Below are 14,700 nucleotides of genomic sequence, written 5' to 3'. Positions count from 1 at the left end.
ATAACATAGATATTATGGACAGATCATGACTGTCACATTTACTAACCTTCTCATGGATGTAAGCTAACCCATCCAAAATTTCTCGGAAAAGCCTCCAAAGCCGATTGGTGTCTTCACACAATCCTTGATCAATAGTATCCCTTAATGTGCTCTTTTCACAGTACTCCATCTTCAGTTGTGCATATATAAGGGACAGAGGGAAGAGTGAGCAGTTTTGTCAAGAAAAGAGACCATCAAAAATTTGCATCTGTGTGCATATTAATGCCTCGTCCTGTAACACACAGTTCAGGAGCACGTAGTTATCATCAACACATTGAGCTGTTCGGAATATTACTGTAGCTGTCTTTCAGCTAGAAAACATGTACTTGCTTACGGGTCCTAGTATATTCTCTAACATAAATGTTAGAGAGAAGGTGAAACCAGCCAAGCCATAATATGTATGTTTAAGCCAAACTTTAAAGGATCTCCAGTTTTATTTTACTTGGCATCTTAACAGCTTATATAATGAATACTCATAATACATGCAAACAAGCTTATTAAAATCTACTTGTATCTTCCTTCCAGACAAGCTCTGGCATTAAGCACGTTATACAAAAAAAACTGCACATCACCATAGAACAGTTATCTATGACAGCCAACTTGGAAATAGTCTAACTCCCAACACAAAGGAGATGCTGTCAGTAGTAATGCCTGAAGTCGTAGATTTGCAGGAACTTTATTTTGTGCCTACTGTTCAGGCCATACAATGGTTTTGCAGATTGCTGTTTTCTGTCAAAAGAAAGTGCACACACGATATAGTGCCTTTGAAGAGAATGAGGAAGTTTTCATGTGTGAAATACAGCTTTTCTCTGGGAAGTTAGGACAGCACACTTCAAGTCCACACTGGGAATTAACACCATAAGCGAGATCAAGAGCACTGGCACAACAAAACTTTGCTCTCTCCAGGCACAACTAGAGACCCTGGGAAGACAAAACAAGCCACACGTGCTGCACAGCGGCCTCCATCAGCCAAGCCTTTCAGAGACCTAGTCTATTGCAAAACCAGCATTGAACTTAGTCTCATTTCCATTTTTTTTAAAAGATCGTTACTTTTCTCATGATAACCAGCAATTAATCTCTGCAGCTTGGGCTAAACAGTATCATCTTATCTGAAAGCATGAGCATGTTTGTACCTGAATGTAGAGGTAATGCACTGTCTGAATGACTGGAATCCTGTCTTCTCCTCCATGGCTACTCTTTGCATTGCCTTCTTCATCCTTTAGCACAACAAAAGCAACAGTAGCTACAGGAAGGCATCCAGAGGTTGTTTTTTTCGCATGCCATTATTTTTTAATGGCTGGAACACACTGATGAGAATTCACCTTCTATAATATATATAATAACATATTGACATTTTTGTAACGCCAGTGCTTCTGAATAAACTAGAAAAATAGATGTGACCCAACTCTCATTTTCAAAGTAAAAATGTATAACATTTTGCCATCATTAGACACTGGAGGAAAAACATTCCAGAAAATTTGGAACCTAAATCTCAGAGTGTGCCATGCTTAGAAATAAAATAAAATATGAGATTAAAATATACAAAACTTACTTAACAGAATTAATAATGTAACCCTCACCCCAGCCAATGATTTTGACACGGTGTATATGTATACAGTGACAGAAATGCACTGCCGTATTATTCAATGATATATTAAAAACTTTTCCATGTCAATGTATGTTAGAACAGAAAGAGGAAGGAGACAAAAATAAGAACATTTTACACATCATCAGAATTGGCAATGACAGATTATAGATGCTGTAGAAAACTGTACATTAGCTTTCTAGTGATACAGTGCACTGACTGCTCATGGCAAGTGCTGTGATACGAAACCTTAAAATCAGCAAGAATTTTACATGTTATTTTGACCTCCTGTCTCTTTTTGACTGCTAGCAATATGTAAGGCCACCACTTTCAAGAAGTGGCTAATATGAGCTCATGTATTGGTTTATATAATCTAAAAGCAGAACAGAATTTGAAGTTTCAGATGATATAAGGCAATCCGTATGGTTAACTGATAAACCACGTACACTCCTGACTATAAAGTACAATCGACGTTGAGCCCAATGAAATCTGTGGGAAGAAGAACCCATCCCTCCAGGCTGCAGCTCACGATGGCACAACATTCACTCTGACAGAATGTAACTTTCTATGGTTCTGCACTCAGACCAGAACTGAAACAGAACTCCCCAGCTGGCCTGTTTGCTTGTCAAAGATTATTTTATGATCTCTTAATTTTCCCGAGCTTTACACTTACTGGAGCATGACCCTTACTGTTTTCATCCTCGTTATCAAAAATTATTTCGCTTTCAGAATCTGTAGTTGGCCTGTTTAAAAAAGAGAAAAAAGAAAACCCAAAAGTTTTGAGTATCAAGAAATATATACTAAGAAATCTAAGAACTATCTACAGAAAAAAAGAAAATCTAAGCTTCTGTTGGAAGTCCTTCCATATACTCTAAAAAAGCAAAACGAACCCCCCAAAAGCATCCTGCTTGCAAAGCAACACTTCCTTTGACAGCCCAGTCCCTTAAACAGAAGGCAAATATTTGCATCAGTAAAACTTAATTTCTATATTGAGGAAGCAAAACCAAGATAAGTTTGTTTAGTTGCTTAAACAAAGAAACACCATGAGTGAAGGAACCACTCCATATACAGAGGCAGGTATGGGATATGTTAATAAAAATCACTACAAAAAAGAAAGGACAAGTAAGGTATTTTTCAGGTTTTGTAATATTTCTCTGTTACTGTTTATTAAAAATGTCACTCTCAAGGTTGAAAAAGACAGTCCAACATAAAGTCAAGTCGTGCATTCTGACACAAATTATAAGAAACTTCTAGAAGCCTAAAGAAAAAAAAACTATGCTGACAGTTTTTGGCTACAAATTTTCCTCTCCCTGGCTCTCTGACTGCTGGTATATACACTAGTGTTGAACTGGGGGGACAGAATGAAAATGCAGTGAACTATCTCACACAAGACATGAGAATGATAAAAGACACAAACTCGTTAAAACCAACTCTGCTCACGTTCCCTATTGCGCCAATACCGAAGCCTACTTACAAAAACGAATGTGAGAACACCCCATCCCCATCATCGTCGTCATCACTGGACTCCTGGTCAGCTCCACTGAACTTGTTGCTGGAGGATCTCTCACACGAGGTACTCCACTCAACTGAACTTGTCAAAACCGGAGGAGGAGCATTAGCTTCCACGTCATTTGTTGCCTCAGTGGTAAGGATGAAGAGACCTGCTTTGGTGGGCATTCTTTTCTCTTCGGTTGTTTCAGACAATGACGCAGTGGGAACGGGACTTTCATGTTTTTCTATCCAGGCATTGTAATACCTCACAATATTCTCATGGTTCAAGCGGGAAAGTAATGTAACTTCCCCCTTAATCCTCCGAAATTGCTTGCTGGCAGGGTTTACACGGATACGTTTCACAGCATAATAACAACCATCAAGCTTATTTCTCACCTGCAAAATTCAAATAAACCTAAATTCTAGTGTTTATAAATGCCTTACCAAGTAGAGCCAGAAGAGTTTCATGGAAGAGGTTCCACCTGGGAAATGACTACAATTCAAATGCAACCACACAAAACCTATTAGCCCAGTCAGTTCCAGGTAAAAACCACAACACAGGCACAGCACACTAGAAAATAATTAAAAAACCCCCATGCAATCATTGAATACATAATTTTGCTTCAAATACATCCCCCAAAAGGATTCCGCAAAAGGAAATAATTTTTATCCCGTACCTTGATGACTGCTCCAAAAGCCCCTTTACCAAGTAATTTTAGCTCTTCAAACTCATTGTAGTAGCGTGAAAATTGCCTCTGTGTTTCTGTGAAGAACGAAGCGCCGGATATCTGGCTGCTGGGTACAACTGTCTCAATGCAATCTGTTCCTGCGGAATCTGTAACAAAGATATCAAAGTTACCATCGCTGGCAGTATGGGGGTACGGCCATAAGGTGCAAAGGACTGCCAAATGAGCATCAGCAAAAAGATAAAGCCTAAATAACTTCAAGTGCAACTAAAATCTAAAATATAGAAGTGTTGTGTTGTGTAGAGTTAAGGTCTGGTACAAGCATGAATCTTAATACAGCTTTTAATTATTAACACTAATTATGCTGGACAAGAGCTCATTCTAAGAAGACTATAATGAGGGAGGAAGTCTCATTGGAACAGCATCTTTCAAGGGCAAATTTAAGTCCGAGATTTACACCATGCAGGAGGTGGATGAATTTACAAGTCTAATTAAAGCATCACCTTCTCCTGCTGATGAGACAACAGTCAGTCCACTCTGGCTAGTCATGGATATAGAAGTTAAAGACCACACTAGCTTCTAGGCTTGATAATGTAAAATGTTAGTGCAGTCTTGTAAAGCTATAACACAGCTCAATTTTTCTGTTACTGCCAGCATGCGATCCATTTATTTGACAGAATACGGAAAGAACGTGGTTTCTTACCATCAAAATTCTCTTCGGCTACAGGTAGTTTCATTCGTGGAATGTTTATGAAACTATGTTGCAACAACTGCTGAGGAGTCCATCTTTCCTTATCTTCCAAGCAAACACATCTGTTAGCAAACGAAGAAGAGAACTGTTTGAAGACTGATTCTGTACCAGGCCTGAACATTCAAAGAGGTCTCTTTATGTTTAAGAAATTATCACCTTTATCATTCAGATGGGAATTAGCAGCAAAGACAGACGAAATGACTTGGCCACAGTGACACACAAAGCTGGTGGCATGGCAGAGAAGAGAGCACCAGAATGGTTTTCCCCAACCCCAGATTAGCAGCCTGAGCTATGAAGAAGCAATCACCTTTTCTCTAAAAACTCTAACTAGCAATAAGGGGATTGAGATGTTCTTTCAGAAAACTGTTCTTCAAGAAAATTAAACATAAATGAAATCAAAGACAAAGAGATAGAGGAGTGCAACAAACATACTTTTCAAGAAAGTCTTGGAAGTCAGCAGGTAAACTGGTAGGAACAGCAACTGGGTATTCCTTGGTTACTTGGCCCTGGCTGAGTGAAAGCAGAAGCAAGCCCAGGCTCCAGACATCTCCTTTTTTTCCAGGTTTGCTGGGAAGACCATCCTCACTAAAACGAACTTTGGTTTGCTCAAAAACATCTGCTTTGCAGATATCAGCTAAACGCTTGGAAATGCTGTAGTCTGTCACCTTGATGTTTCCTTCAGCATCTACCAGGACACTGGAAGCAGAAAGAACTTTGTGCACCACTGAATTACTGTGCAAGTAGTCGAGAGCTGACAAGATCTGGGTCACATAATGGCGCAACTGCTCAAATGGAACTGGACTCTCTTTGTGTAAGTACGTAGAAAGACTGCAGCCGCTTACGTGCTCCACCAAAATGTGCACCACAATTGAATCGTCCTGTTCTTTAAGGTTCATACATTTATAATGTACTATGTTGGGGTGACTTAGCTTTGTCAGTGAGCTGAACTCTGTTTCTGCACCTTGAAGCTGTTAGAGAAACACAACATAACATGCATTGCGTCATATCTCACAAACACACAACTACTGATATAAGGCATACAAAACACATGTAATGTATAAAACATTCGCATTTGTTTCTGAAAAGGAAATATTGTACACAAGGGGCAAGAGTAACTTTTGGTTTTGCCAGGTAAACTTGAGTTCCTCTTCAGAATTTTAATGATTTTGTATATGCAAATACATTATGTATATTGCAAATACATTTATTGCACTTATATTACTGTTGATGAACACCTGGATAGCCTGATACATCTGTCTTCTACTACAGTGCAGATGCTCTGAACACCAGCATTTTCAAGCTCATCACCACCCTCTCAAGCCTAATATAAACTAGCAGCCTCAAGAAAAGGACTGAACTTCACCTAATCCTTATTAAGCCAAATGCAAAATACTGGCCTTACCTGTTTCTTACACTTGTCAATCTTTTCTATTTCCTGTGTTGTAAGAAACCTTCCCATCTTTTTTTGCCAGTGCAGAACCCACTCATATACTAAAACAAAGTCTCCACTGTGAACTTCCAAGGCATTGTAGATTGATTTACCAAGCTGTTCATCCTTGCCTATGCATAAAGAGAGAGAAAAGGAACAGGTGTTTTTTTGTTACTGAGGACTTGAGAAGATCTCCTGCAAACACCAAATAAACACCAGTAATCCCGCTTTCTAGAATTTCAGAAACCAAGCCTACTTACGACTAAACAAGATCCACACCTCCCATGTAGGTACGGAAAATATCAGGTCTGATGAGAGTGAATGCTATGTGGCTGCTGGGTAAGCAGCTAGCACACTGGCAAAAAATTGCTCCACATTTCAAAGAATTTTAGGTTTAAATAAACACTCTTCCTGCAGAGCAAATGCTGAGCTCTGTAACATAATCATTCATACTAAAACTGCAAAAGAATAAAATTCTCTTTGCTCCAGACACTTTCAGGCTGTTCATCTCGCCACAGAGAAGTGTTACGTCGAAAACGAACGAAAATATTTGATGGTCCATTCATGTAGGCCTCCTCATGGAGGCCTCTCAGCTCTGAAAGTCTCCTATCGCCTGTATTTATGTTCTCTCTAAACTCACTGCTTTTATGTCACTGCTATCAACAGCAGTGGAAGGAGAGTAAGTACGCATTTCTTACCCTGTGCTTATCACGGATTTCACAGGTTATTGAAAGCTAAATGACTTCTTGCTTGGCAGTCATGTGTATCTGACAAGCTGGCTAGTTAAATTTAAAAACAAATAGTTCTCAGTTTGTGAACTGAAGAAGAAGTGGAGGTTTTTTTTGGTATGGCTATTCAGTTATGTAATTGTATCTGGAGAAGCGATTCCTTACTTAAAGCAGTCCTAAGAAAATATAAAATATTTACCGCAAAGTAACTTTTCCTATTACTCTCCTGCACACTTGACTGTGACATTTCATGATCCATGACAATATTCTCTCCACTCCTGCTGCTTGTACATGTTAACACTGTTTAAGTTCTTCCTGCCCCAAAAAATTTCACTGATCCAGCCTAAACTGCAGTGTTTCAAGCTGCAATTGCAATTTTGCTTACCTAGACATTTTCCTTTATGGACAGTAAGTTTTCCAGCACCACTTGTAGTGAAGTTCAAAACTTCGTAATTTCCAGGGGACTCTTTGTTATTACTAACAGAGAGCTGGCGTTCTCGTCTGCAATGTGAACAGAACATTTTTCTCCAACTCAAAAAGATAGCACTGTTGCAGTCTCTAGTCCCTAAAGATATCAATTCTGCAAGAGGATTAGCTTTCGGAGACTTTTCCATCCCATGATAATACCCATTAATTTCAAAGATATTGGGTTAGTGCAAAGATATATGTCTGATTGGAAATGCAGCATTTTAGCAGCAGCATTGTGCTGCACTGCGTCTCTATACTAGAAGACAGAAAGGTGGAGTGGGGAGTGTGTTAAAAAAAAAGTAAACGTACTATAGCTCTGGAAATATGTACGTTTGCCTTGGTTTGCATTCTCTTTCAAAACGCTGCAAAAAGCGGATAAACGCAAATTTCAGAAGTTCATTCCAGCTTTAGCTCTATTCATTTCTCCCAACTTAAAATGAGTTTCCCATTTGTCTCCTTTAATACTCTAAACTCCTCTTTCCAAGAGAAAGGTAAGTTTTGCAACAACTTTCAAAGCAATTATGATTAGGGCGTTTCTTCTCACATGCACATACAGAGCTGCAGCAGAACGAACTCAAGACTACTAACCCAAATCGACCTCCATTATCTCAAAATTAATAGAAATAACACCACTGCAAGAGTATCTTCCAAATAAATGCAGTCATGTATAGAGATCACAGGAATATATGAAGGACAATATACAAGATCTTTCAAAATATTGAATTTATTTAAAATGAAATTTTAAAAAAGTAAAAAATGCTACATAGAAAGGAGATGCCACAAGGGAACTTCTTACAAATGCTATATAAAGAAAAACACACAAAGAAAGCATCTGGCTTTCTGAATTCAAATATATTTCATAAATCAAATTAATTTAACAAACTTCAGTTTCTGTCCCAATACCCAAAATTTCAGGCTTCATAAACAGACAAAAATATGGTACCACTGATATCATGAAAAGAGACTTCAGAAAACTAAATGTGTCTAGCTTTTGCTTATCTCTACAAACGTGGCTTATCTCTACAAACACGTTTAACTTTTGCTTATCTCTACAAACGTGGCACCATGAGAAGCTTCAACGTTTCAAAATCCTTTTTTGATTATTTTCATTATTGTTCAAGCAAGTAACTTTTCCTTTTTGATGTCTGGTTGTTGTTTTCTTTTTAATCAGAACATATAACCTAAGAATTTGTGTGGAAAGTTAATATATATATATATATGTGTGTGTTCTGCATTAAAGCGTAGTAACAAGACTTTTGAGATACTTGTTGTGTTCCACAAGCACGGACAGTGTCTTGTTAAACTAAGAGCAAGAAGACAGGAAAAGAGACTCACAGACTATCAAACACTATACAGAAACAACTCCCAAATATATCTTGGGATAAGCAAAGGCAAGAGATGGCAGCAAGAGTCAAAGAAGGACAGATCAAAGAAGAGTGTTGGCTTCAGGTATCTAGTGTTGCTCATAAATAACGTGAAAACAATTTTCAAGTCTATAAACAGGAAAAAAACAGGATTATGTTACTGCCGGTTAAAACAACAGTCCAAATAACAAGTCATTGGCACAATCTGAATCAAAACTAGGAAAATTAATCCAAAGATATCTCCACTGTCCTTGACATTACATCAGCTATGAATACAGCAAAGGGGGAAAAAAATAAAAAAAGAAAATGAACAGCTGAGCAACATGGCACATTACTCTCTTGCCTTCAAATTTTATCTTGAAATGTAGTATTTGCAAAAATAACAATTTAAAGAAATCCATGTGCAAACTAACACACTTACTTTGAACGTCCAGCTGAATTTGGTCGGTGTTTATTATCCACTCCGTGTTCCAAACAGCTCCCATTTAAACTGGAAGCAACTCTGTATCCTGTAGGATCTCTCCTGTGAGAATTTTCTTGACTTGTCTGAGCAGCTATTTCCAAACGTTCCTATAAATCAGGAAAAATATCAAATAAGTACAGAAACTCTTGCTATCCTTAAAATATTCAAGTACTTGACTATTACTCTATGAAGTCACCCATATCACAGAAGAAATAGTAAATGTACAGATGAGGCTGAGGAAGAAGTACAGAGATTCAGAAAGTGCATTTCAGCACTGTCCAAGGGCAAAAATGTAAAGATTCTTTACAATGAAATCAGAAACATTAATGTACTAGTTTTTTTCTACGTCTATCTGAAAATACATATCTCAGTACACTGCAATGCTAACATACTATTTCCCCTTATTGTTGATTTTATTCCAGAAATAAAATCCATGTAATCAAGAATCTATTTTAACTTAGATCTATTAGAAGCACTAGATGAGAAAAGAAATCCATTACAATTCAATCACATATATCACTCCAATATTTACAAGCATATGCTACAGTACTGGGCAGATGTCATTGCAATGGGTTTTGCACACCTGCTTAGAAAGAATACCTGTTTGGCAATCTCTTTCTTTTTTCTTTCTTCTCTTTTCTCTTCCTCCCTTCTCTGAATCTCGTTCAGGATTTCACGTTGCTGAAATGAATTTTGGCGTTAGAGATGCAGCAGTAGGTGCAATGCGACTGCTTATCTTACTCTGGTTAAAAAAATAAAGATGCTATGATGCTGATTTTTCAGAAATGTTAAAAGACAAGTTGTTGATCTCACAAGACTAAACAGAGGTCAAATCAGCTCTCCTGAGGAAAGCAGCAGCATCAGTTGTATGATATAGGAGAACAGAGCTGTAGACAAGATAAAATTACTGCTACTGACAGACCCAACAATAAGGTTTCATACACAGAGAAGACAGAGGAGTAAGTCAAAATGTTCTTTTAAAAGAGCTATTCTATTCATATTTCCAGAGCATGGAGACTCCACACTACTGGTCTTTGTGATACTTGGATGAATCTCTTCCATTCTAGTGAACACTATACGCAGGTCAAGGTCTCTTTAGATTAAATTCATTGACCTCTAGAGGGGTCGGTTACAGCCAACATTCCAGTCACCCTGTGGGTGCAGGAAGGTACAATTACCTGGCTGGCTGGCTAACACTTCCTAGTTTCATATAGACATTTGATTACACTTCTGTGTAACGTCCTCTCTTTCTAAGTTATTTTCACAGGATAGGAAATCAACATTTAGGTTTGTTTCAGGCAAACCTGACAATTTCTCAGGGTTAAAAAACACATCACAGAAATATCACAGTCACAGCAGCATAGAGTTCATATAGTACGTTACTGATCAACTTATATGGAGAGATCTGACAAGGTATGTGAAGTTAGTAATTCACTAAAACCATTGTTATGCAGGATGATTTACAAAAACATGACTTTATGTAATTTAAAGAATACACGGCTATTCACACATTAAATTCCTCTTACCTCCTGCTCCTGCCTTCTCTTAACTTCTTGTGCCCTACGGAATTCCTCCTGAGCTAGTCTTTCTTGTTCTTTTTGATGATTTTTTAGCATTTCTTCATGAAAAGATTTGGGAGGTGGTTTATTATGCTCACTGAGAAATGACTGTATGTGGTCAGCAAGTTCAAATATCATCACCTGAAAGAAAATAAATATGAATGACATGCAGAGTTAAAAAACCAAGTAGATCACATAGTAAAATGATACCCAACTCAAAAAAGCAATGTATCAGCAGTGTGACTGCTGATTTTGTTACTTATTGAGGAGAATTTACTGTATTTCAGTATTTTTTGTCAGACTTATTTATTACTAAACTGTAACATCAAAAATCCCTGATCACAGCAGCAAAGACGGCAAAAATTACTCAAAGGCAGGTAACTTCAAATCACAGAATCATAGAATGGCCTGGGCTGGAAGGGACCTTAGAGATCATTTAATCCAACCTCCCTGTCATGGGCAGGGACGCCACCTCTCGACTAGACCAGGCAACACATAGGGATCGAGCGGGAAATATCTTCTCTAAAATAAAAGAATGGATAAATAAGCAAGTAAATAATTTTCTCATCTTCCAGGCATATTTTTCTATTCACAGAGATATGTGCTTATGACATATAAGCTACAACATAATAAATCCTTTTCAACTATTACTGTGTCTACTGCTCTGAAATACTCATTTCACTGCTAACTTAAAATCCAGTCCTTCCTGTGCAAAGTAGCCCCTCCAGTTAGAACTGTAAAGACATTTAAGGCATTCCACATTCATAAACTTCAGCTACTAAAATAAGAATTGTACTGAAGACTCGGCTGAATTCCACTACATGGTTTGCAAGGTTGTGATTCCAATTTCAGTTACTGCTTACTTGAACTGGGTACGTCCCGATGAGCTACTGATCCGTCAGGGCTTAAGCTTTCATCTGTCTAGTAGCATCCCTTTATTATTTCAAGCAATCTGTAGTGCTAACAGACCATCACAGCTTCAAATTTAAAGAATGGTACATCAGAAATATGCAACCCAGCAGTTAGTAGCAGCACTGAGAAGGATTTGCATGTATGAGCAGGAGAACAGCCAAACTGAATTGTACCACCTGCCTGTAACAGGCTGACATTTAGAAGATTCTCAAACAGTGAATCTTCTGCTTGAAAGTAAGAATGAAGCCAGGAGGTGATTCAGAATAGAAAGAACAGTAAAATATGCGTGTATCTCACAAGTGCAAATGAAAATATCTTTCCCAAGTTACTATTCAGAAGGCAAGGTGAGCGTGCATGCACACATGTATAAAAAAAAAAGGGATCTCAATAATTAAAAAAACACAAACAATCTGCTGTCCAGTCTGACATGGAACTGAGGTATTTGCAAACCTTCCACAATGCAGAATATACTTTAATAATACTTGTCAAGGCACAGAGAACAGTGCAGAGAAAGTAATTCAGGATTCTGTTGTGTATGTCATTCATCAAAAATGTGTATTATATGTGTATCCCACAACTGTATCAACACATTCCTGGAGCAAGCACGAATCTTGCTTTGGAAAATTAGCATTAGGTAAATCTACGACACATGTGTAGCTTCTTTCAATAAGATCAGAAATTAAACTGAGATTTCAAGCCCTGCAGGCCAATAGCTCTCCTGAGGTCAGCTGCGTTCGCTTAAACAGGTACAGCTACTCACAACAATCAGATTAACCTGAAAAGTGCAGAAAGCTCTCAATTTCAGAAATAGTGTTGCTTTGCATACTGTGAAATAAATTCAATATGAGTCCTTAAATCTGCCTTTAAACAGCAATAAAGCTTGACTCTTTACACATGCACTGTACTTTAAAGAGCATGCATATTCCAAACTTTCACTACTTAGAAACATTTTTAAGAAAGTGTCATGGTTTGAACCTACCCAGATGGCAACTAAAAATCACACAGATGCTCACAAACTGCAACCCCCCTCCTCTTTGGGATGGGGAGGAGAAAATGCAACAAAAGGCTTGAGGATCGAGATTAAGGGCAGGGAGGGCTCACTCACCACTTATGGTCACAGGCAAAGAACAGAGTAGACTTGGGGAGAAAACACTAATTTAAATTAGGCAACAGAACCACCACCAGTTTACCAGTCAATTAGATTGGAGCAGGACAGTGAGAAAATAAATACAATAAGATCTTAAAAACACTTTCCCCACATCCCTTCCTTCTTCCCAGCAGCACAGCAGGGCAGGGGAAGAGGTTTGTGGTCTGTCTGTTGGTGTTGTCCATCCTGCTCTTTCCTCTGCTGGGAGAGAAGTCTTCCCCTGCAGTCTTCTTCTCACAGTCCTCCTCAGCTCCATCAGGGTGCCCCTCTCACGGGAGACTGTCCTCCTCAAACTTCTCCAATGTGAGTCCTTCCCACACAGTCACGGTTCTTCCAGATCTGCTCCAGACCCTCCTGCAGGCTGCAGTCCTCCCAGCAACCAGCTCCTCCAGCACGGGCTCCCCTCGGTGTCAGGGCACCCTTCAGGCGTGGTCCTCTGCTCCTCTGCAGGGCCCTCCACGTGCTGCTGCATCCTCAATGTTTTGCCACCGTTAATCTCCTCGGGCTGCAAGGGCCTGTCCTGCCACCTCACCTTAGGGAAACCTCTGCTCCGGTGGTCTTCTCCGCCTCTTTCCTCACTGGCCTTGGTTGCTTCTTTCACTTTCGCCTCCTCTCCCAAACAAGCGCTCCCCAATGCAAAGGAATGTTGCCCAACAGGTTTCCTCTCAAATAAGTTGATCGCAGAGGTGCTGACTGGCCTGGCCTTGGCCAGAGGCGGGTCCGACTTTTACCTGGGCTCTGGGAGCTTTGACCAGGAGCCGTCCCCGTAGCGCAGCGGCTACCAAAAAACCCCATCAGACACAAACCCAAGACACAAAGTAAGTCTCTCCTCGCTTAGGAGCAATGCAACTTACACTTCCATTGTATTATACCACATGTGGTTTTACAGCTATTTAAGTCTAGAGCATATTTCTCAAGGAAGTGAAAAGCTCTTACCTCCCCGCAGCGCTGTTTTGCCAGTTCAGCTAATCTGGATTTTAACTCATTTATTTTCTCATTTGACAAGCCTTTCGAATTTTTCAGTTGTATTTCAGGGACACTGCAGAGACAGCAACACAACACAGAAAAGTCCTCATTAGAGAAGCTGAGTGTAAAAAGCAACAGAATGTTGATAAAAACGGTGGGTGAGAGAAAAGCAATGGAGTCCATAGCCACATGGCAATTAGTACTCAAATAAGCAGTACATAAATATTACATATACAATAATACATACAGAATAAAGCCAGAAATACTGTTTTATATTCCCTACCATCAAATCTTCTGGCTGTAGATTACCTGTCAGTTATAACTAACAGAAGAACTACCAAAAGAACCCTGCAGACTCTGATAATTCAGCTCTTAACCACTTATTTATGTAACAGTCCTTTAAAATATTACTAGCGTAACATTTAGATGTTTAAAATTTATTTATCATCAGACATGCACAAAGTAAAAATAAGAGTGACGAATAAAATTACGCGGGTTTTCATCTTTACATTTTACCACAGAAAACAGAAAATATTCAGAAAAGAAGCATTATATTTTAATGTTCACTCACCTATCAGGGTAAGTATGTGGACACTTGACCCACAGATCAACTTTGGCATAAACTTCATTATCGCCAGTCAATCCCTGAGGACGCAGAACTAAGTTAATTTCAGGAGGTTGTCTTACCTAAAATAGAAAACAAAAATTTTGATTTCAGAGGGTTTTTTTTTGTTTTGCTTTAATGAAGCCACACAACTCTCACAACCTATATTACGACAGAATTCAGGCTAGACCATCCAAGCAGCGAAAAAACTGTATTAATGTATTGATGTTGCTTAATGAGAGTGAACTGTTTCATTGACTACCACAGTTTATCCAGCACTTTTTTAGAGCTTCTTCAGATAAGTGTAGTTACTGTTATCAGAAAGATACAGATTGAGCAAAAAGGAGGGTTTATAATAAAAACTTTGTATTCTGCTTACTGTAGGTGAGTAGTAGGAAAAACATTAAATAAATGTAACACAGGTTATTTATGAAATATCACAAATTCAAGCATTCTTTATAAGAACAATATTGTTAGTGATCTAGAAAAAAACACAAAAGAAACAAAC

The 14,700-nt window shown here is 38.6% G+C and overlaps 1 protein-coding gene across 1 annotated transcript in view; it reads right to left on the bottom strand.

The window, feature by feature from the left end:
* Positions 1-14,275, bottom strand: part of EIF2AK4 (eukaryotic translation initiation factor 2 alpha kinase 4) — a gene marked incomplete at its 5' end in the record, with an annotated part of 34,879 nt that extends 20,604 nt beyond the window's left edge. The window contains 14 exons of the mRNA XM_009879118.1: positions 47-169; positions 1,173-1,256; positions 2,298-2,367; positions 3,099-3,511; positions 3,793-3,950; positions 4,505-4,614; positions 4,985-5,520; positions 5,955-6,112; positions 7,095-7,210; positions 8,963-9,111; positions 9,605-9,685; positions 10,531-10,704; positions 13,559-13,661; positions 14,160-14,275. Of these exons, the coding sequence (XP_009877420.1) occupies positions 47-169; positions 1,173-1,256; positions 2,298-2,367; positions 3,099-3,511; positions 3,793-3,950; positions 4,505-4,614; positions 4,985-5,520; positions 5,955-6,112; positions 7,095-7,210; positions 8,963-9,111; positions 9,605-9,685; positions 10,531-10,704; positions 13,559-13,661; positions 14,160-14,275 (2,391 nt within the window). The remainder of the gene's footprint in view (positions 1-46; positions 170-1,172; positions 1,257-2,297; positions 2,368-3,098; positions 3,512-3,792; positions 3,951-4,504; positions 4,615-4,984; positions 5,521-5,954; positions 6,113-7,094; positions 7,211-8,962; positions 9,112-9,604; positions 9,686-10,530; positions 10,705-13,558; positions 13,662-14,159) is intronic.
* Positions 14,276-14,700: the final 425 nt, after the last annotated feature.

Source organism: Apaloderma vittatum, unplaced genomic scaffold (genome assembly GCF_000703405.1).
Source record: "Apaloderma vittatum isolate BGI_N311 unplaced genomic scaffold, ASM70340v1 scaffold35410, whole genome shotgun sequence".
Taxonomy (NCBI): domain Eukaryota; kingdom Metazoa; phylum Chordata; class Aves; order Trogoniformes; family Trogonidae; genus Apaloderma; species Apaloderma vittatum.
Note: the sequence above shows the minus strand (reverse complement) of the source record. Positions and strands in the feature narration are given on the sequence as shown.